Raw genomic sequence first — 19,481 nt, 5'->3', positions numbered from 1 at the left:
CCCATCCAACCCCATCCAACCCCATCCAACCGTATCCAACCCCATCATACCCCATCCAACCCCATCCAACCGTATCCAACCCCATCACCCCATCAAACCCCATCAAACCCCATCCAACCCCATCCTACCCCATCCAACCGTAACCTACCCCATCCAACCCCATCCTACCCCATCCAACCGTATCCTACCCTATCCAACCCCATCCAACCGTATCCTAACCCATCCAACCCATCCTACCCCATCCAACCCCATCCAACCCCATCCGACCCCGACCAAGGAAGAGGAAATATGACTACATGCAAAAAGGTAAATTAGTATCTAACTTATATTGTTTATTCATAAATGTTAAATGATGTCAATAACTTCAATTATGTTTTTAATAAATGTATAAAACAATTCCAGTGATTGATGGTCCCCTACTTTTCAGGAGGCAGGCGTAGTGTACACTCTTAGAACGAAGGGTTCCTAAAGGGTTCTTCGGCTGTCCCTAAAGGAGAACCCTTTTTGGTTCTAGGTAGAAGCCTTTTTGGTTCTAGGTAGAAGCCTTTTTGGTTCTAGGTAGAAGCCTTTTTGGTTCTAGGTAGAACTCTATTGGGTTTTTACATGGAACCAAAAGGGTTCTACCCGCAACCAAAAAGGGTTCTCCTATGGTGACAGCCAAAGAACCATTTGTAAGAGTGTAGTCTAAGGCTAGGCATAGATGTAAAATGAATAATGCAATTGAGTGTCCTGCTAACTTTATTCATGTTCTGGTGGGTGGTGATTAAATATATACATGCATTTATTGTTTCAGAGTGTCCAGTGCATCCGGGGAAAACGATTTTCCCTGTTCTCAAGATTCTTACCAATAGAACTTCAGAGGAGGTAAATCTGCAGAACATTGACATTCCTGTGACTGTATTTACAGGCTAATCCTAGTGCAACACCAATTGTAGTTAACTTGCAGTGCATAGACCTTGTAGTTAAAGTGGCAATATGTAACTATCTGGGTGGCCTGACCAAATTCACATAGAAATGTCAGTTACAGATCATCATTCTACTTGAAAGCAAGTCTAAGAAGCGGTAGATCTGTTCTACAGTGTGCCTTATTTCTATGCTTCCCGTTCTTAAGTTTTGTTATTGAGTCTTTTACTTTGGTTTTGTACAACAGCTTCAAACAGCTGATATTAGCCACCATGACATTGTGGAGCGATTTCTGCATAGTGCAGCTTTAAAATAAAACAGACATTTCTATGTGTTTCATAATAAAGGGTCAGGAGCAGAAAGTGAGGTGGAAGCCATGCTCTGGATGGTATGTTAACTTCAACTAATCTAGAATGTATTGAGGATATACTGTACACTCAACACCATATGTATTGAGGATATACTGTACACTCAACACCACATGTATTGAGGATATACTGAACACTCAACACCACATGTATTGAGGATATACTGAACACTCAACACCATATGTATTGATGATATACTGAACACTCAACACCACATGTATTGAGGATATACTGAACACTCAACACCATATGTATTGATGATATACTGAACACTCAACACCACATGTATTGATGATATACTGAACACTCAACACCACATGTATTGAGGATATACTGAACACTCAACACCACATGTATTGAGGATATACTGAACACTCAACACCATATGTATTGATGGTAAGTTATGCAATAATAGCTCTGTCAATAAATTGAAAGTGGTTCCATTTCGCCAACCCCATCACTCAGCTTTTAACCAAAACAGGGGAGTGTGCTTTGTTATTGGGGATCTATGGTTGATTCTAAATGAAATAGTCAACTCTGTTACAGTCAACCCTGTCACTTTATTTGGCACTTAATAGGCACTTGCTATAGTATGTATTTTTTACTTTTGAGATGGGAAAACACGTGTTTTATTAAGTTGAACATGTGCTCTTTATGACAGAATGTTAGAATTAGGTTAAATAAAAGTTACACTCCCCAAAAGGTACTCAACTGGTGGAATGACCCAAGTACTGAACTGGAGGTGGGAGAGCTAACGATGCGTCTACTGTTGCTCTCTCCTCAGATTCTTAGAGAAGCTATTTCAATCTGATATTTCTCCTATGGTCTAAAATAGATGTGTATAGAGGACTCCTCTCTAATATAACATGTCACACATTGTAGCAAACTGATGGAATGTTAGGTGTCTCATTGAAAGTCTAACATCTACCATGACTACTGGATGTTTCAATTCTAATAAATAACAAAACAATCCACACCGTAACAACAATATTGCTTTTTTAATAAATGCTTTTATTAAAACGTAAAACTTTAATAACAAAAATGACATCATCAAACATCACTGGCCTGACTTGAGCAGCTCTGCCTGGGGATGGAGCCAGCAACTTAGCTACTACCGGTCCGGTCCAGGCTACCTGCAGACCTCCTCCCAGACCTCCTTTTCAGCATCTCCCCTTAACAGGTGAGGTGGTGGAAATGATCAGAGTTGCGTTCAACTTGAATAAAGATGAGAAACTCTGGTTTGTGGAGCCACTGGTCTGAGGGGAGGACTTCTGTTTAAACCATGTCCATTTGGGGATATTTTCTAGGACAGTAGAGGTGGTGAGCAGAGATGAATTTAATTAGGATAAAGATGAGAACCTCTGCTCTGGGGAGGAGGGTCACTGACCTTCAATGGTTTGTTGCCTGATAAAGAGGATACTTGCTGGCTTGAGGAGACTATAATGTTTTGTGGAGGAAATGTGGCTTGATGACTTAAAGAGGAGGAGGAATTATTGGGCGACACTTTTAATGACCAACGTAACCTCAGTGGAACTGTGGCTTCTTCGAGTTCCAGCTCTAGGCAGACAGCACGTCAGGAATGCTGTAAGACATCAGAGACAGGTAAGTATCTATATATTTACATGTGTGTTGCATGTACACTAAACCCTCACATTTGGATAATGTCACTTTTTAAAGTGACAACATATATATTAACAGTGTAAAACATGAATAGATGTTTAAACATTCTTTACCCCATCTTAATTCTCTTCCAGATGCCTGGCCTTTTCTTGTTCTTGGAGGTTGGCTCTGATGTTTCAGCCTCTTCTGGAGCTTCTAGCTGCTGGCTGTCTGGCCCCCCCTGTTGGTTCTCTGGCCACTCCTGCTGGTTCTCTGAACTCCCCTCCTGGTTCTCTGCCCATGCCTGTTGCCTCCTTGGCCTTTCCTGGTGGCCATCTCCAGATCCAGTGGGCTGTGTTGTCTCCAGATAATCGTGGCTGTGTTGGGTGGTTAGACACCGGGTGTTGATTTGAGCATCAGCCTCCAGATTCATCTGCTCCAGGTAATGTCCCTTCATCTTCCCCCTCTCCTCCATCAGTTTCTGATGAGTTTGTTTTTTAAGCAGGGACTGCTCTCTCCACTGCTTATTAAAATCCTCCATCTTCTTCCTTCTCTTCTCAGCCTTCAGCAGCTCCTTCCTCTTCTCCCTCTCTCTCTCTGCCCGTGTCATGGTGGCTGTTAGCCTTGTGTGTCCAGGGATGGCTGGTAGGGGAGAAGAAGTAGAGTTCACATTCAACTTAGGGATCTGGTATCAACTTAAATGTAATGGACACAAGGAATGAAGAATAGAAACAATTGAATCTCTATGATTCTTTACTCTTTTCAGTTGAGCAAGGCATGGAATTTGTCAATAAAGTGCAATAATTCCCATCCCGAATTGACCTGACCCTAAGTTGAACATGAGTCCTGAATGGCACCTATTCTTTGTATAGTGCCAGGGCATATGTGATCGCTTAGGGCCGCATGGCCACTAATAGCCCCCGGATCCCCCCAAAACACGTTTTGTGTGTGTTTTTTAGGAACCCTTTCTGGGTCTCTACTTAGTCTTGAGAGTTAGACTAGTAGATGACACAATGTACCATTTAAACACGTGGTTGTTACATCAGCAGTATTTTTCTTGTTATGTCAGTCAGTCACTCAATTAGCCATGTCAGCTAACATATTCTTTAGACAGTAGTTTTATATTGAAACAATGATGCAACATGATGACTGGTGTGTAACTGATGTGTGTAGAGGAGACTAAAGAGGATGATGTCATAAGCAGAGGGAAAACAGGTCTTACCTATGTGGACGATCTTATAGCCCTCCTCAGCTTCTCTCTGATAGGTTCTCTCGATCTTTTTGAGGTTCCTCTCCTCCCACTTCTTATTTATCCAGCCCACAGCTCTCCTTCGGATACTTTTATCAGGTGGGAGAATGTCCTCCTTGTCTTCTTCCTTCTCCTCCTCCTCTAAGTCACCCCTCTTGTGCTTTTCAAGGATCTCCCTTCTTTCCTCTTCCACCATCTCCTCTCTTCTGTTTGCCTCTATTATCTCTCTCTCTCTGATTAAAGATAAATGGCCTTTAACGGCTCTCTTTCTCTCCTCCTCTCTCTCTTCCTCTCTCTGCCTCTCCTCCTCTCTTAGTCTGAACATTTCTTTCTGTCTAGCAATTTCAGTCTCTTGTTTTTTATCCTGCTCCTCTTGTTGTCTTGCCCTCTCCTGTTTTCTTTCCATCTCCAGCCGTCTTTCCTCCTTCTCCCTCCTGATTTGTTGTCCTCTTTCTATGTGTTCTCGTTCCCCCTTCAACACTTCTAACCTTCTCTCTTTACGTCTATTGAAGACTTCCCGTGCTTTTGCTTTAACATTAACTACTACATGTTTCTTCATGCTTACTTCCTTTGCTCTCTCTTCTCTTTCCCTGTACTCTTCCTCTGCTTCCTTAATCACTTCATGCTTTTCTTCCATCTCTCTCTCCTGTTCTATCTCCAGTTCATTCTGTCCCTCAATTTCCCCCAAAATATTTTTCTGCCCCTCCTTTCTTCTTCCTGCTTCCTCCCTCTCTCTCATAATCATCTTTTCTTTCTCCATCTCTTTCTGTTGCTGATCTTTTAATTCCATCTCTCTCTGATTCTCATTGCCTTTCTCCCTTTCTTTCTCCTTCTCCATTTGTTTCTGTCTCTCCTCTTGTTGTTGTCCTCTGTGTATCTCTTCTATCTCTCTCTGTCTCTTGTTCTCCTTCTCTCTTCCCTCTTTCTCCATGTCAATTTGCTTCTGTTTCCATATATCTTCTTCTTCTTGATCTCTTTCAAACGTTCTCTTTCTCTCCTCTTGTTGTTGTCGTCTCTCTTTCTCTCCCATCTCTCTCTGTCTCTCTTCTTCTCTTCTCTTCTCCATTCTCTTCCTTTTGATCTCTCTCTGTTTCTCTTTTTCTCCCCCTCTTTCAACCTCTTCCATCTCTATGTGCTTCTGTTTGCGTCTCTCCTCATCTTCCTCTCTCTCCATCTCCTTCTTCTTCTCATCTTCTTGTTGTCTCTGTTTTGGTATTTTCTCCATTCTCTTTCTTTCTACCTCTTTCTGTTTGTTGTTCTCCCCCTCCATCTTCTCCTCCATGTCCATTTGGTTCTGTTTCCATTTATATTTGTCTGTTTCCATATTTTCACATTCTTTCAGCTGTTCCTTGATGTTCTTGAAGACTTCCTCCAATTCAGACTTCTTTTTGTCATTGATGAGGGCTGTCTCCATCTCCATCTCTCTCTCCACTCTATTTTTCGTCTCCTCTTCACTTCGTCTCCAATCATATTCTCTGTCTCTGTCTCTATCAAATGTTCTCTCTGGTTCAGTCTCATCTTTCAATCTAATCTCTTCTTTTATTCTCGCAACCTCTCTGTCTAACACTAGTACATTTTGGTTAACCTGTTTCACTCTCTCATTCTGTCTTCTATACTCTTCTTTCGCTCTTTCAAATTTGATTTTGTATTGAATCTCTTTTGTTGTCATATCTTCTTTCAGTCTCTCAACCTCTCTCTCTAACTCTTTTACCTTTTCGTTAACCAGTTTGACTTTCTCATTCTCTGCAATATGCATGTCTCTTTCTCTTTCAAATATGATTTCCTTTTCAGTCTCTTTCAATCTCTCAATCTCTCGTTCTAACACGTTTATCGTTTCTTCTGCCTGTTTCACTTTCTTCTTCATTTCTTGTCTTTCCAATTCTGCTTTTCTCTCCCTTTCCATCTCCCTTTCTTTATCTCTTTCCCTCTCTCTTTCTGTCTCAATAGGTTTGTTGTTCCAGGCCAGTCTTGGTCGCTGATCTTCCATGACTTTCTGCCATAGCCTCAATCTCTCTATTTCTTGCTAAAATTTAAAAGGTTAAATTAGTGATAATCTATGACCAAGACATACTTTCAAAGCATTTGCAGAGAATGATACATAGAAATACAACTTAGACCTAGGTAGTTGAATCAAACAGTGGACAACATCAATAGCAGGGTCATTTTGATCAATTCATCTGTACAATTCATTGTCAATTAATGTATTGACATGGTTTGAAAAAATTATGAGACATTTTATGTAATCAATTATGTTCAAAATGTGTACAAATACAAACACACAACTAGCTTGCCCATTCAGTTAGGGGTTTGAGAAATTCCTGTTGCAATTTAATGTTGCATCTGATGTTTATGCTTGTAGAAATTACTCCTACAAATGATGTTTCACTAATGCAATTATGTACAACCTGCACAGATACAGTTATCAACAACAACAACAGTAATGACGTTAATAAGGAAGTGGATATTCAACCGGCAGAAGAAAGGCGTAGGGGTTGAGATAAATGAAGGTTAGGTTTAGGACCTAGGGTTGGGTTATGGTAAAGGTTAGGTATAGTTTCAGTGAGGTTAAGGTAAGGGTTAACGTTTAGGAAAGGTATAAAAGTTAACATTGGGTTAGCATACAGCTGTCTGCCGCCATTCATTTTCAGCCGGGTGAATATACACTGCCTTTTAATAATAACAATGACATGTCTTACGTGTGCCAGTTGTAGGTCCACCTTCAGCAGCTCCAGCAGTTGTTTTAGTCTGTTGATCTCCTGCATTTTTCTCTGGTTCTCCTCCCATTCTGTGGCTCTCTCTGCCTCCCTCTGTCTCTCTGCCTCCCTCTGTCTCTCTGCCTCCCTCTGTCTCTCTGCTTCTCTCTGTCTCTCTGCCTCCCTGTGGCTCTCTGCCTCCCTCAGTCTCAGGATCTCAGCCTTCCACTCTTTCATAATACCCCTTTCTACTCTTCTTCTCCTCCTTTCATCTTTTAAAAGGGCTCTGAGATGGTCTGTCTCAGACTGTAGTTGTTCAATCATCTCGTCCTTCTCCGTTCCACCATTCCTCTTCTTCTTTTCCTCCTCCCAGAGGCACACTTGAAGTCTGTCCATCTCCTTCTTCTGATTTCGGATGGTTCGATCCTTCCCCCTCAACTCAAGCATGTGGGCTTCCTTCTCTGTACAGGTCTTCTTCTCTTCCCTCAGGAACTGAACCTCCATCTCTGCCTGCTTGTATCTGGGAGCAAAGGAATGTCAACACATTATTTAGGAAGTGAACTCAGACAATTTACTACAATATTACAATAATAATTAAACTTCTGATCAATTAGACTGCCTTTAATAACAAAACTCACTCAACTGTGACTTACAGTACGTGAATGTGATGAGTTGACTGTCCATGATGGCCAGAGGTGGGTAATGTGTAGCTCTGGTCCAGGGCGTTAAGTACAGCTTGCAGACACTGAGCCTTCCTTCAGCAAGCCGCACATAATGCCCTGGACCAGAGCTAAGTTATGTGATGAATGACTTACAGAGTGTTCCACATGATAGGAGGGGGTAAGAAGACAGTCCCAGTAGGAGACGGAGATCGTCCAGAAGAAGAAGAGGTGTCCATCTCCTCAGAGACTGCAGGAAAGGTCTACAAGTTTTATTTCTGGAAAATAAAGAGATGCCTTCGTTCAGCAACAATGTGTGTTTCTATGTTTCTGTCACTAGATGGTGACATTGTACACAACATTTACTCACCAGGTCAGTGAATTCAGAAACAGCCTTCAGACTACAGTACTCAAGCTCTAGCCTACAACCCATCATGCATCAGCACGACTAATATAATAATACCTCATCACAACTTCATAATCACAGTACACCTGGATTGTGTTCACAAAGTGTTTCAGGGTAGGAGTGCTGATCTAGGATCAGGTACCCTCCTGTCAATCAAAACGTATTCAGTTTGATTTAAAAGACAAAACGGATTATTGATCAGCACTCATTCTATGAGACTTTGTGAATATGAGCCTATGTGAAAGAACCTTTCTGGCATATGCTGGCTAGACAGTACACAGACAAACAGCTAGTCTGACAGACAGACAGATAAATCAGCAAGACAAACAGACAGAACGAGTAAATACAGATGGAGTGATTGATAGCAACAGAAAAAAACAAATCCATAATTAATAATTGTGTTTTATAAGGCTAGCTAGATAATGTAGGAAAGAAAACATATTTCAAATACATTAACGTTCACCTTCACATGTGTTATCTTACCATGACAGAATTATAGGTTAAGTAGGCTAGCGGATGGTTAATGTATTGTAAACTTTTGTAAATATTTGACTCACCTCAAATCACACTTGTCAAAGCGCAGTTTTAGTGTGGAACCGAATAACATCTTCGGCATTAACTTTCTCTGTTCTGGAACTGTGTTGTTGCGTCATTTGGAACGCTTGAGCGTCATAATCCGTTCACTCCGCCGGCTTGATTGACAGCTAGGGGTTCTCCTGCGCATCAGTGTCCAAAAGTCGATATGGTTTAGCTACTCATAATTGATCAAGACATTTATAACTATTTTCACTTGACTTTAATTTCGTGTATTTTTGCATAAAGTTATTTGGTAGTCTATGTTGTGTGATTTGTCTTTGTATGGGCCTAAAGTTCAATGAAATACAAACAGCAACCATAGCCTACAAACATTTCCCACACAAATACAAATGTGTGTGTTTAGTGAGTACACAAAATAATAACAGAACAGCCATAACTGTACAAACAAACATACAATCACAACTCTGGTACACCTGTCCAGGTCGAACTGTTCAGTATGTCACCATCACCAACTGCTGGACTACACCTGTTCCCCGGGGTACAAGAATCCAGTTGATCCGTTTTCAATTGACCACCGTTACCTCAAGAACCGCCTATTCCAATGAATTATAACCTCTTATTAGTTTGTCCCTGTGACAGTCAAATCCCAACGCCCTAACCGCCTGCCTGTTGATTGTGGTGCTCTGTTTGGATCTAATCTCTCCGCTGTAGTAGTGATGGGCTTTCTGAGTCTATTCGGTGAGCCGGAACATTTGGCTCCGTTCCCGTTCAAGTAAAAGAGCGGGTTCATTTGGCTCAGAATTGAATCTTCCTTCAAAATGCTTAAAATCAATCTAGAACAATTAAAAAATTGCAAATATTCAATGTAAAAGCCAAAATGTAGGCTTCCATTAAGTCAGATCGTGAAATGCGCTTTCAAAGAAATTAAGATTTATTTTTTAAATAAATCCTCGTGGACCAGATTGACCCGCTCTCCCCACTATTTATTGTTTCTGCAGTGAGGATTCACCCCCTTTAGATAGTGATGTTGTAATTTATCTACAGATAAACGTTGTTCTGAGCTCAACAAGCAGTAGTAGCAGTATGCAAATCAGAGAGCCAAATGAATGGCTTTCACCGATGCAATCCGGTTCCCGACGTTCAACAAAAAGATCCGTTCAAAAAGAGCCGTTCGTTCGTGAACGACACATCACCACACTGTAGTTGTCCACCATTGCGTATCGTGAGCTGGAGGAGCGTTCGTCCAACTTCTCATCCAAGTAAATGGCAGCGGCGCATCATCCATCCGCTGAACTCCCAAGGGTCTGGGAGGACAGTTCACGATGCAACAAGCGTTTAGGGAGTACATTCATTGTAACGCAATGACTGTTTTTAAATTCTTGAGGGACTCTTGCTCCAGGGGACTTCTCAGCAGCGATGTCTCTGCTGTGCGTCAGAGGTGGGATCTTTTCCTTCTTCCCTATGCTTATTATACTGTATATATCTGTCACATTAATGACATTGGACTCAGGAAAGTTGTCTGTCGGCTATTGGGGAGATGCGCATAGACGTTGAGTTGTCACGTTCCAGTCTAAACATGACCTGGGATGTGAGAAGGGAGCTATTCTATAACACATGTAGATTACATGTAGGTCTTTAGTAAAAAACTATCACCACACATCTACACATTCACATAATTTATTACTCACTGTACTATCAGTGTCAATTTGGCAAAAGCTATAAATTACTGGAGGCCTGTGCTAAATGGTGCTACAACCATTATATTATAAACTACTAACATGTAAGCTAACATTGACTGAAATCAACTAGCCTAGAGCTAGCTAGCGCAAAGAGAAGCTAAATTTGGTTAGCATCAAGTTAGCAAACTTTTAAGCGCTATTTTTGTAGAAATATTAACACATTTTATCGTGACATCACATATTTACATATATTACCTGAACTAAACTGAGTCTTTGTTGATAGAAAATAAAACAAATAGGATCTTAAACTTTGTTGAGAAAAAGTACAGAAAGTTCAGACGCCATCTTGATCCCTTCTCTTACATGTAAACCATTAGCAACCTAGCCAACCTCCATTACTTACAATGGGGAAAATACCAACCAGTTTATCACTCTGTTAAAACTCTCTTTAATTGACCAAACTCGTGGACTATGTAGTTAACCATGTCACCTCAATATTTTGAGAGTCATATTGCACTTTACGTAACTGAATTAATAGGGTCAAATGATGAGACGGAGAAACGTTATTAGTTTTCAGTAGTAGACATTCTCCAAGATTGAAGAAGAAACCTCTAAGACCTCACGATCTCACTAACGCTCCCCATTGACGTCACAACGCCCCCTAGCAGCAGTAATCATATACATTACTTTAAATGCAAATACCTGGGAGGCCTAGAAAATTATACAAGGGATGGCTCCATCAGATAACAAATTAAATAAAACATCAAAAATATGACCATACATATTTGTATGTGGCACATATACACATGGCATATTCTTGGGTGCCACCTTGACATCTCTGATCCGCTTGCCTCAGTGGTGGAAAAAGTACTCAATTGTCATACTTGAGTAAAAGTAAAGATACCTTAATAGAAAATGACTCAAGTAAAAGTGAGAGTCACCCAGTGAAATACTACTTGAGTAAAAGTCTAAAATTATTTGGTTATAAATATACTTAAATATCAAATGTAAATGGCATATCTCAAATGTACTTAAGTATCAAAAGTAAAAGTACAAGTGTAAACCATTTCAAATTCCTTATATTAAGCAAACCAGACGGCACAATTTTCTTTTTTTAAATGTATTTGATAGCCAGGGGCACACCCCAACACTCAGATATAATTCACAAACAAAGCTTCTGTGTTTAGTGAGTCCGCCAGATCAGAGGCAGTAGGGGTGACCGGGGAAGTTCTCTTGATAAGTGTGTGAATTGGACCATTTTCCTGTCAAAATGTAACAAGTACTTTTGGGTGTCAGGGAAAATATATGGAGTAAAAAGTAAATTATTTTCTTTATGAATGTAGTGAAGTAAAAGTAAAAGTTGGCAAAAATATAATAGTAAAATAAAGTACAGATACCCCAAAAAACGACTTAAGTAGTATTTTAAGTAGTTTTACTTAAGTACTTTACACCACTGGTTACATTGGTAGTCTAAAAGTATTTGGATATAAATATGATACTATAGCACATTCAATGGCGTTATTATTGTAGACCATAGGCTACTCCTGTATCTACCTTCTACAATACCGTAATCATTGAATGAAGCAGCATACTCATCCACATTTACAATGGTAGGTGTGGTAGGTGTGGTGGTGGTAGGGATGGTAGGTGTTGTAGGTGTGGTGATGATGGTAGGTATGGTAGGTGTAATGATGGTAGGGAAGGTATGTGTGATAGGTGTGGTGATATGTGATAGGTGTGATGGTACGTGAGATGGTAGGTGTAATGGTAGGTATGATGATGGTAGGTGTGGTGATGGTAGGTGTGGTTATGTTAGGTGTGATGTAGTTGTGGAAGGTAGGTAGGTTTGGTGGGTGTGGTGATGGTAGGCGTGGTAGCTGTGGTGATGGTAGGTGTGATAGGTGTGGTGATGCTTGGTGTGGTGAAGGTAGGTGTGGGGATGGTAGTTGTGGTATGTTTGGTGATGGTAGGTGTGATATATGTGGTGATGGTAGGTATGTTAATTGTGGTGATGTAAGGTGTGGTTGGTGTGATGGTAGTTGTGGTAGGTACATTTGGTAGGTGTGGTGATGATAGATATGGTAGGTATGGTGATGGTAAGTGTGGCAGGTGTAGTGATGGTTGGTGTGGTAGTTGTGATAGGTTGGTGTAGTAGTTTTTGTAGTTGTGGTACATATGTGTGGTAGTTGTGGTAGGTAGGTGTGGTAGTTGTGGTAGGTAGGTGTGGTAGTTGTGGTAGGTAGGTGTGGTAGTTGTGGTAGGTAGGTGTGGTAGTTGTGGTAGGTAGGTGTGGTAGTTGTGGTAGGTAGGTGTGGTAGTTGTGATAGGTAGGTTTGGTAGATGTGGTACGTAGGTGTGGTAGTTGCGGTAGGTGTGGTGATTAGGCTTGGGCGGTATCCAGATTTTCATATTGTCATACCGTCCTTCTCTCATACCGGGATTTACAGTATTACCGGCATAGCACATGATGGGGTACTAAAAACACAAGAAAAGCTTATTGGCATCTATTACCAGAATGCTAACAAATTAGCACAAACTGATAGCACATACACAAAGACACTTTTAGCTAAATGCTAACAACTGAAAGGACAGGTCATAATAATGTCTGGAATGAAGTCAATTGAGTGGTCTCAATCACATGGAAACCCCATCTTTGATGTGGTTGATACCACTCCATTGACTCCATTCCAACCATTATTATGAGTCACCGCCTCCTCAGCAGCTTCCACTGTTGCAAAGAAAGGCAAATCCAGCTCATAAAGTTATGTAAGGGATAATCAACGAGGGACTATGCGTTATATGAACTGACCTTCCATGGACTTGTATTATTTTCCAGAGAACCCATAAAGCCCTGAGTTGATTATCCCTTTAATACCATGGCTATAATTTAACACATTTGCGGGTAGAAATGTGTTCATTTGCCGGTAGAAATGTGTTCAACATCCACTGAAGTAGCTTGCTTAGTTTGCTACAGTAGTTGCCTTGGTAACCAAACAGACATACTTGCTAGTTTAGATAACCAAACCATCAGTCCTAGCTTGCTATTATGAAAACCTAATTCAACAATACCAATACTGTTTTCAATTTGACTTAATTTGTAATGTCCAAAAGTCAAAACGTATTTACCGTGGATTGAAGGGAAGAGGTCTGTGAACCAATATCAGTTTGTTGTATTCATAAAAGTAATATGGGGTGGAAGCTATTGATATTTTAATTAAGATTTTTTTTTAATGTAAAGTGAATTTAAAATTATAGAAAATTCTTAAAGTGAGAAAATACAAAAGTAATTATTGTTGATTGGAGGGATGAGGTCCCTGAACCAATAACAGTTGGTTGTATTCATTAAAGTTATATGGAGGGGAAGATATTGATGTTTTTTTAAAGTACTTTTATGTAAAGTGATTTATTTTATATTTTGTAGATATTATAAAAGTTTTTTAAAAATGAAACTAATTGCATTCGAGAGGTCTCTTTACAGTGTCAAATTTGTTTGAGATCTCTATGTCATGTAGTTGAGAAGGTATTGATATTTTTCATTTACGTTTGCATTTTACATTTGCAGTTTTAAGACAGTTCCTTAACCCTCTGAGCAGAGGATAGCACATGTTTAGCTACATTTCACCTCCAAAAAGTAAATATGACACCGAATTGGTTAGGTTAGACTACTGCAATGCTCTACTTTCAATGCTCTACTTTCCGGCTACCCGGATAAAGCACTAAATAAACTTCAGTTAGTGCTAAATACGGCTGCTAGAATCCTGACTAGAACCAAGAAATTTGATCATATTACTCCAGTGCTAGCCTCCCTACACTGGCTTCCTGTTAAGGCAAGGGCTGATTTCAAGGTTTTACTGTTAACCTATAAAGCGTTACATGGGCTTGCTCCTACCTATCTTTCCGATTTGGTCCTGCCGTACATACCTACACGTACGCTACGGTCACAAGACGCAGGCTTGAAATACACTTGATTTGATTTGATTTGAATTGGGGAAAACAAGGGGTTTAACTTATTCACTATCATCAGCCGATTTAGAATATTACATGAATATATTTTAATTTATTTAACTAGTTAAGTCAGTTAAGAACAAATTCTTATTTACAACAACTACCTAGGAACAGTAGGTCAACTGCCTTGTTCAGGGGAGGAATGACAGATTTTTACCTTGTCAGCTCGGGGGATTCTATCTAGCAACCTTTCGGTTACTGGCTCAACACTCTAACCACTAGGCTACCTGCCACCCCCCATTATCCTAGTCCTCCTTGCATGTTCCTTTGAAGAGGTATTGAAGAGCAAAGTCTGAATCTTTAATATAAAGCTAACTTCACCGCTGTAAAACACTGTATGATTGAATCATCCAATTATGATTCACCAATAAAAACGGTGAGCTCATCTTTTAATAATAATGTATTCATCATAGAATCAACTTTGATTATAGTATTGTCAGTGGCGAGCCGTCATTTAGGGCAGGTGGGGCGGAGCCACACCCATTTTGAACCCCACGTGTTTAGCAAAAAAAACATTTTGCAATTATGTTGCTTGTTTTGCCTCATATTTTGGCATTAATATGTGTCACATATCAGTTTGCAACCAATGGAGGGAAAAAAAGTAATTGAGTTAATAAAGCCACAAATAGACATGGTCTCTTTTTGCTTTCTTAAGTAAGGCAGCTCCAACATGCAGGTATTTCAGCCTGTCTCAGTGCTTTCTGTGGTGGTGGGGCAGCCAGCGGAAAATACGGAGAGTAGGGGTTGGTAATGTTCTCTAGTTGCGCCGTGATTGGTTCAGTGTTCTGTCACTCAAGGGGACACTACGTCACTGCAAAATCTATGAGGAGAGCTTGAAAATTCAAGCCCCTTGGGTGCTGCCATAGAGTTACATTAGAAGTGCCCATCCAATAATTCTCAAGGTCATTGGCCACAGATAAAATGACATCAAATCAGGTTATATTTACCGTAGCTTTGATTGGACTGATCATGTCAACATCATATTTTCTAAATCTTAGCTACCAAGCTAGCAGTCATCATCATGAATCCAGTCAACAATCTACTGGCAAATCCTTTCCAATCCTTGTCATACGAAGAGAAATTATGAAGAGAAATTATAGATAAAATGTATCGGTGCGCATCAACCATTGGGTATAAACATTACACAACAAGTTGGAAATCGCAAATTCAACGATGGGTGGTTTGGAAGGAATCAGTGGCTAACTACAAGCTTAGCAAAGCATCACTAGCCTGCTACTCAGCATGACTTCTGCCGCATTCAAAACAACTGGAAACTCGGAACTGGGAAATCTTAGACTTCAGTGAGTTCAAGACAACTGGGAACTCCGACTGTGAAAACAAGTTTTGAACGGTCATCCAACTCGGAATTCCAAGTCGGGAACTCGGGCCTCTTTCTTGTGCTCTGACCTGAAGATCACTGACGTCATGATTCAACCTTGTTTTTTCAGAGTTCCCAGTTGTCTTGAAAGCACCATAAATCCAGAGAATGCCAGACTTTGATGACAAATTTTGATGTATTTTATGCTGCTCTATAAAGGATGTAACATGCCAGGGAGATATGTATACTGTAGCTAAGAAAGTAATACTAAGTGTATGTTGTGTAGTAAGCTGTTAGTAGCCCATGTGTCTCACCCTAATAATTTTGTGCCTTTCCCCTCTCATAACTTAGCCTACTGCTCTGACTTGGTGGTGCACATGTAGACTATATATATTGACTACGTCCATCCTAGCTCTCTCATTAATGTCTTAATCAAAATGACGGATTGCCTGTTATCCACTCGTTGTCCCCTCAAGTGTCAGTAGAAACCACATTTGTTGAAGCAAGTCAGCCATATCAGCTATGTTTTTTAAAAAGGATTCACTCCATGGTGCTGAAAAGAAAGCTCTGCTGTTGGGACAGCTTTATGTCGACCCTAACAGTTTGTGGGCACCGTTTGTCAAAGTTATAGTGCAATTAATGTATTGTTTAGTGTTGTGTAGTGGCTTTGCTGGCATTCATCTAAAACATTTTGAGGGAGTTTTCCCCACCAAGATGTACATGCTGCAATCACCACTGGGTTGGTGAATTATAACACATCAACCCTGTTACCTATAGATAGACAGTCTAGAAATGTTGAAACAATTTACATTTGTTTGGTAAGCTTGCATTCCATTCCACCTGTCACATGGGGATCTATGGTTGATTCTAAATGAAATAGTCAACTCTGTTACAGTCAACCCTGTCACTTGATTTGGCACTTAATAGGCACTTGCTATAGTATGTATTGTTTACTTTTGAGATGGGAAAACATGTGTTTTATTAAGTTGAACATGTGCTCTTTATGACAGAATGTTAGAATTAGGTTAAATAAAAGTTACACTCCCCAAAAGGTACTCAACTGGTGGAATGACCCAAGTACTGAACTGGAGGTGGGAGAGCTAACGATGCGTCTACTGTTGCTCTCTCCTCAGATTCTTAGAGAAGCTATTTCAATCTGATATTTCTCCTATGGTCTAAAATAGATGTGTATAGAGGACTCCTCTCTAATATAACATGTCACACATTGTAGCAAACTGATGGAATGTTAGGTGTCTCATTGAAAGTCTAACATCTACCATGACTACTGGATGTTTCAATTCTAATAAATAACAAAACAATCCACACCGTAACAACAATATTGCTTTTTTAATAAATGCTTTTATTAAAACGTAAAACTTTAATAACAAAAATGACATCATCAAACATCACTGGCCTGACTTGAGCAGCTCTGCCTGGGGATGGAGCCAGCAACTTAGCTGCTACCGGTCCGGTCCAGGCTACCTGCAGACCTCCTCCCAGACCTCCTTTTCAGCATCTCCCCTTAACAGGTGAGGTGGTGGAAATGATCAGAGTTGCGTTCAACTTGAATAAAGATGAGAAACTCTGGTTTGTGGAGCCACTGGTCTGAGGGGAGGACTTCTGTTTAAACCATGTCCATTTGGGGATATTTTCTAGGACAGTAGAGGTGGTGAGCAGAGATGAATTTAATTAGGATAAAGATGAGAACCTCTGCTCTGGGGAGGAGGGTCACTGACCTTCAATGGTTTGTTGCCTGATAAAGAGGATACTTGCTGGCTTGAGGAGACGATAATGTTTTGTGGAGGAAATGTGGCTTGATGACTTAAAGAGGAGGAGGAATTATTGGGCGACACTTTTAATGACCAACGTAACCTCAGTGGAACTGTGGCTTCTTCGAGTTCCAGCTCTAGGCAGACAGCACGTCAGGAATGCTGTAAGACATCAGAGACAGGTAAGTATCTATATATTTACATGTGTGTTGCATGTACACTAAACCCTCACATTTGGATAATGTCACTTTTTAAAGTGACAACATATATATTAACAGTGTAAAACATGAATAGATGTTTAAACATTCTTTACCCCATCTTAATTCTCTTCCAGATGCCTGGCCTTTTCTTGTTCTTGGAGGTTGGCTCTGATGTTTCAGCCTCTTCTGGAGCTTCTAGCTGCTGGCTGTCTGGCCCCCCCTGTTGGTTCTCTGGCCACTCCTGCTGGTTCTCTGAACTCCCCTCCTGGTTCTCTGCCCATGCCTGTTGCCTCCTTGGCCTTTCCTGGTGGCCATCTCCAGATCCAGTGGGCTGTGTTGTCTCCAGATAATCGTGGCTGTGTTGGGTGGTTAGACACCGGGTGTTGATTTGAGCATCAGCCTCCAGATTCATCTGCTCCAGGTAATGTCCCTTCATCTTCCCCCTCTCCTCCTTCAGTTTCTGATGAGTTTGTTTTTTAAGCAGGGACTGCTCTCTCCACTGCTTATTAAAATCCTCCATCTTCTTCCTTCTCTTCTCAGCCTTCAGAAGCTCCTTCCTCTTCTCCCTCTCTCTCTCTGCCCGTGTCATGGTGGCTGTTAGCCTTGTGTGTCCAGGGATGGCTGGTAGGGGAGAAGAAGTAGAGTTCACATTCAACTTAGGGATCTGGTATCAACTTAAATGTAATGGACACAGGGAATGAAGAATAGAAAACACAATTTAATCTCAATGATTCTTTACTCTTTTCAGTTGAGCAAGGCATGGAATTTGTCAATAAATTGCAATAATTCCCATCCCGAAGTTGAACATGAGTCCCGAATGGCACCTATTCTTTGTATAGTGCCAGGGCATATGTGATCGCTTAGGGCACGCATGGCCACTAATAGCCGCAACATGTTCTCTACGCCTCAAAGCACGTATTTGTGTGTGTTTTGGAGGAACTCTTGTCTGGGTCTCTGAACTTAACGTTTCTTGAGGGCTAGTAGATGACTACAATGTACCACTTTAAACACAGTGGTTGTTGACATCCAGCAGTATTTTTCATTGTTAAATGTCCCTATGTACAGTACACTCAAGTTGAGCCATAGATCAGCTTAACATATTCTTTAGACAGTAGTTTTATATTGAAACAATGATGCAACATGATGACTGGTGTGTAACTGATGTGTGTAGAGGAGACTAAAGAGGATGATGTCATAAGCAGAGGGAAAACAGGTCTTACCTATGTGGACGATCTTATAGCCCTCCTCAGCTTCTCTCTGATAGGTTCTCTCGATCTTCTTGAGGTTCCTCTCCTCCCACTTCTTATTTACCCAGCCCACAGCTCTCCTTCGGATACTTTTATCAGGTGGGAGAATGTCCTCCTTGTCTTCTTCCTTCTCCTCCTCCTCTAAGTCACCCCTCTTGTGCTTTTCAAGGATCTCCCTTCTTTCCTCTTCCACCATCTCCTCTCTTCTGTTAGTCTCTATTATCTCTCTCTCTCTGATTAAAGATAAATGGCCTTCAATGGCTCTCTTTCTCTCCTCCTCTCTCTCTTCCTCTCTCTGCCTCTCCTCCTCTCTTAGTCTGAACATTTCTTTCTGTCTAGCAATTTCAATCTCTTGTTTTTTATCCTGCTCCTCTTGTTGTCTTGCCCTCTCCTGTTTTCTTTCCATCTCCAGCCGTCTTTCCTCCTTCTCCCTCCTGATTTGTTGTCCTCTTTCTATGTGTTCTCGTTCCCCCTTCAACACTTCTAACCTCCTCTCTTTACGTCTATTGAAGACTTCCCGTGCTTTTGCTTTAACATTAACTACTACATGTTTCTTCATGCTTACTTCCTTTGCTCTCTCTTCTCTTTCCCTGTACTCTTCCTCTGCTTCCTTAATCACTTCATGCTTTTCTTCCATCTCTCTCTCCTGTTCTATCTCCAGTTCATTCTGTCCCTCAATTTCCCCCAAAATATTTTTCTGCCCCTCCTTTCTTCTTCCTGCTTCCTCCCTCTCTCTCATAATCATCTTTTCTTTCTCCATCTCTTTCTGTTGCTGATCTTTTAATTCCATCTCTCTCTGATTCTCATTGTCTTTCTCCCTGTCTTTCTCCTTCTCCATTTGTTTCTGTC

At 40.7% G+C, this 19,481-nt stretch overlaps 2 protein-coding genes and 1 long non-coding RNA gene across 3 annotated transcripts; 1 reads left to right on the top strand and 2 right to left on the bottom strand.

The window, feature by feature from the left end:
• Positions 1-2,341: 2,341 nt before the first annotated feature.
• LOC139577286 (trichohyalin-like) lies at positions 2,342-7,328 on the bottom strand. The gene is made up of 3 exons (XM_071404288.1): positions 4,093-7,328; positions 3,005-3,512; positions 2,342-2,853 (listed from the first exon to the last, which is right to left on the bottom strand). Exons 1-3 carry the CDS (start codon positions 6,104-6,106, stop codon positions 2,829-2,831), a joined length of 2,547 nt encoding a protein of 848 aa, XP_071260389.1. The 5' UTR covers positions 6,107-7,328; the 3' UTR covers positions 2,342-2,828.
• On the top strand, positions 2,733-7,804 carry LOC139577287 (uncharacterized). The gene is made up of 3 exons (XR_011675248.1): positions 2,733-2,873; positions 3,026-3,312; positions 7,647-7,804. It is a non-coding gene; the product is annotated as an uncharacterized lncRNA (long non-coding RNA).
• Positions 7,805-17,218: 9,414 nt separating this feature from the next.
• LOC139577285 (uncharacterized) lies at positions 17,219-19,438 on the bottom strand. The gene is made up of 3 exons (XM_071404287.1): positions 18,606-19,438; positions 17,499-18,006; positions 17,219-17,347 (listed from the first exon to the last, which is right to left on the bottom strand). The coding sequence occupies exons 1-3, from the start codon at positions 19,420-19,422 to the stop codon at positions 17,323-17,325; spliced, it is 1,350 nt and encodes a 449-aa protein (XP_071260388.1). The 5' UTR covers positions 19,423-19,438; the 3' UTR covers positions 17,219-17,322.
• Positions 19,439-19,481: the final 43 nt, after the last annotated feature.

Source organism: Salvelinus alpinus, chromosome 5, assembly GCF_045679555.1.
Source record: "Salvelinus alpinus chromosome 5, SLU_Salpinus.1, whole genome shotgun sequence".
In the NCBI taxonomy this organism is placed as follows: Eukaryota; Metazoa; Chordata; class Actinopteri; order Salmoniformes; family Salmonidae; genus Salvelinus; species Salvelinus alpinus.
The sequence above is the reverse complement of the archived record's forward strand: the minus strand, read 5'-3'. Positions and strand labels throughout refer to the sequence as shown.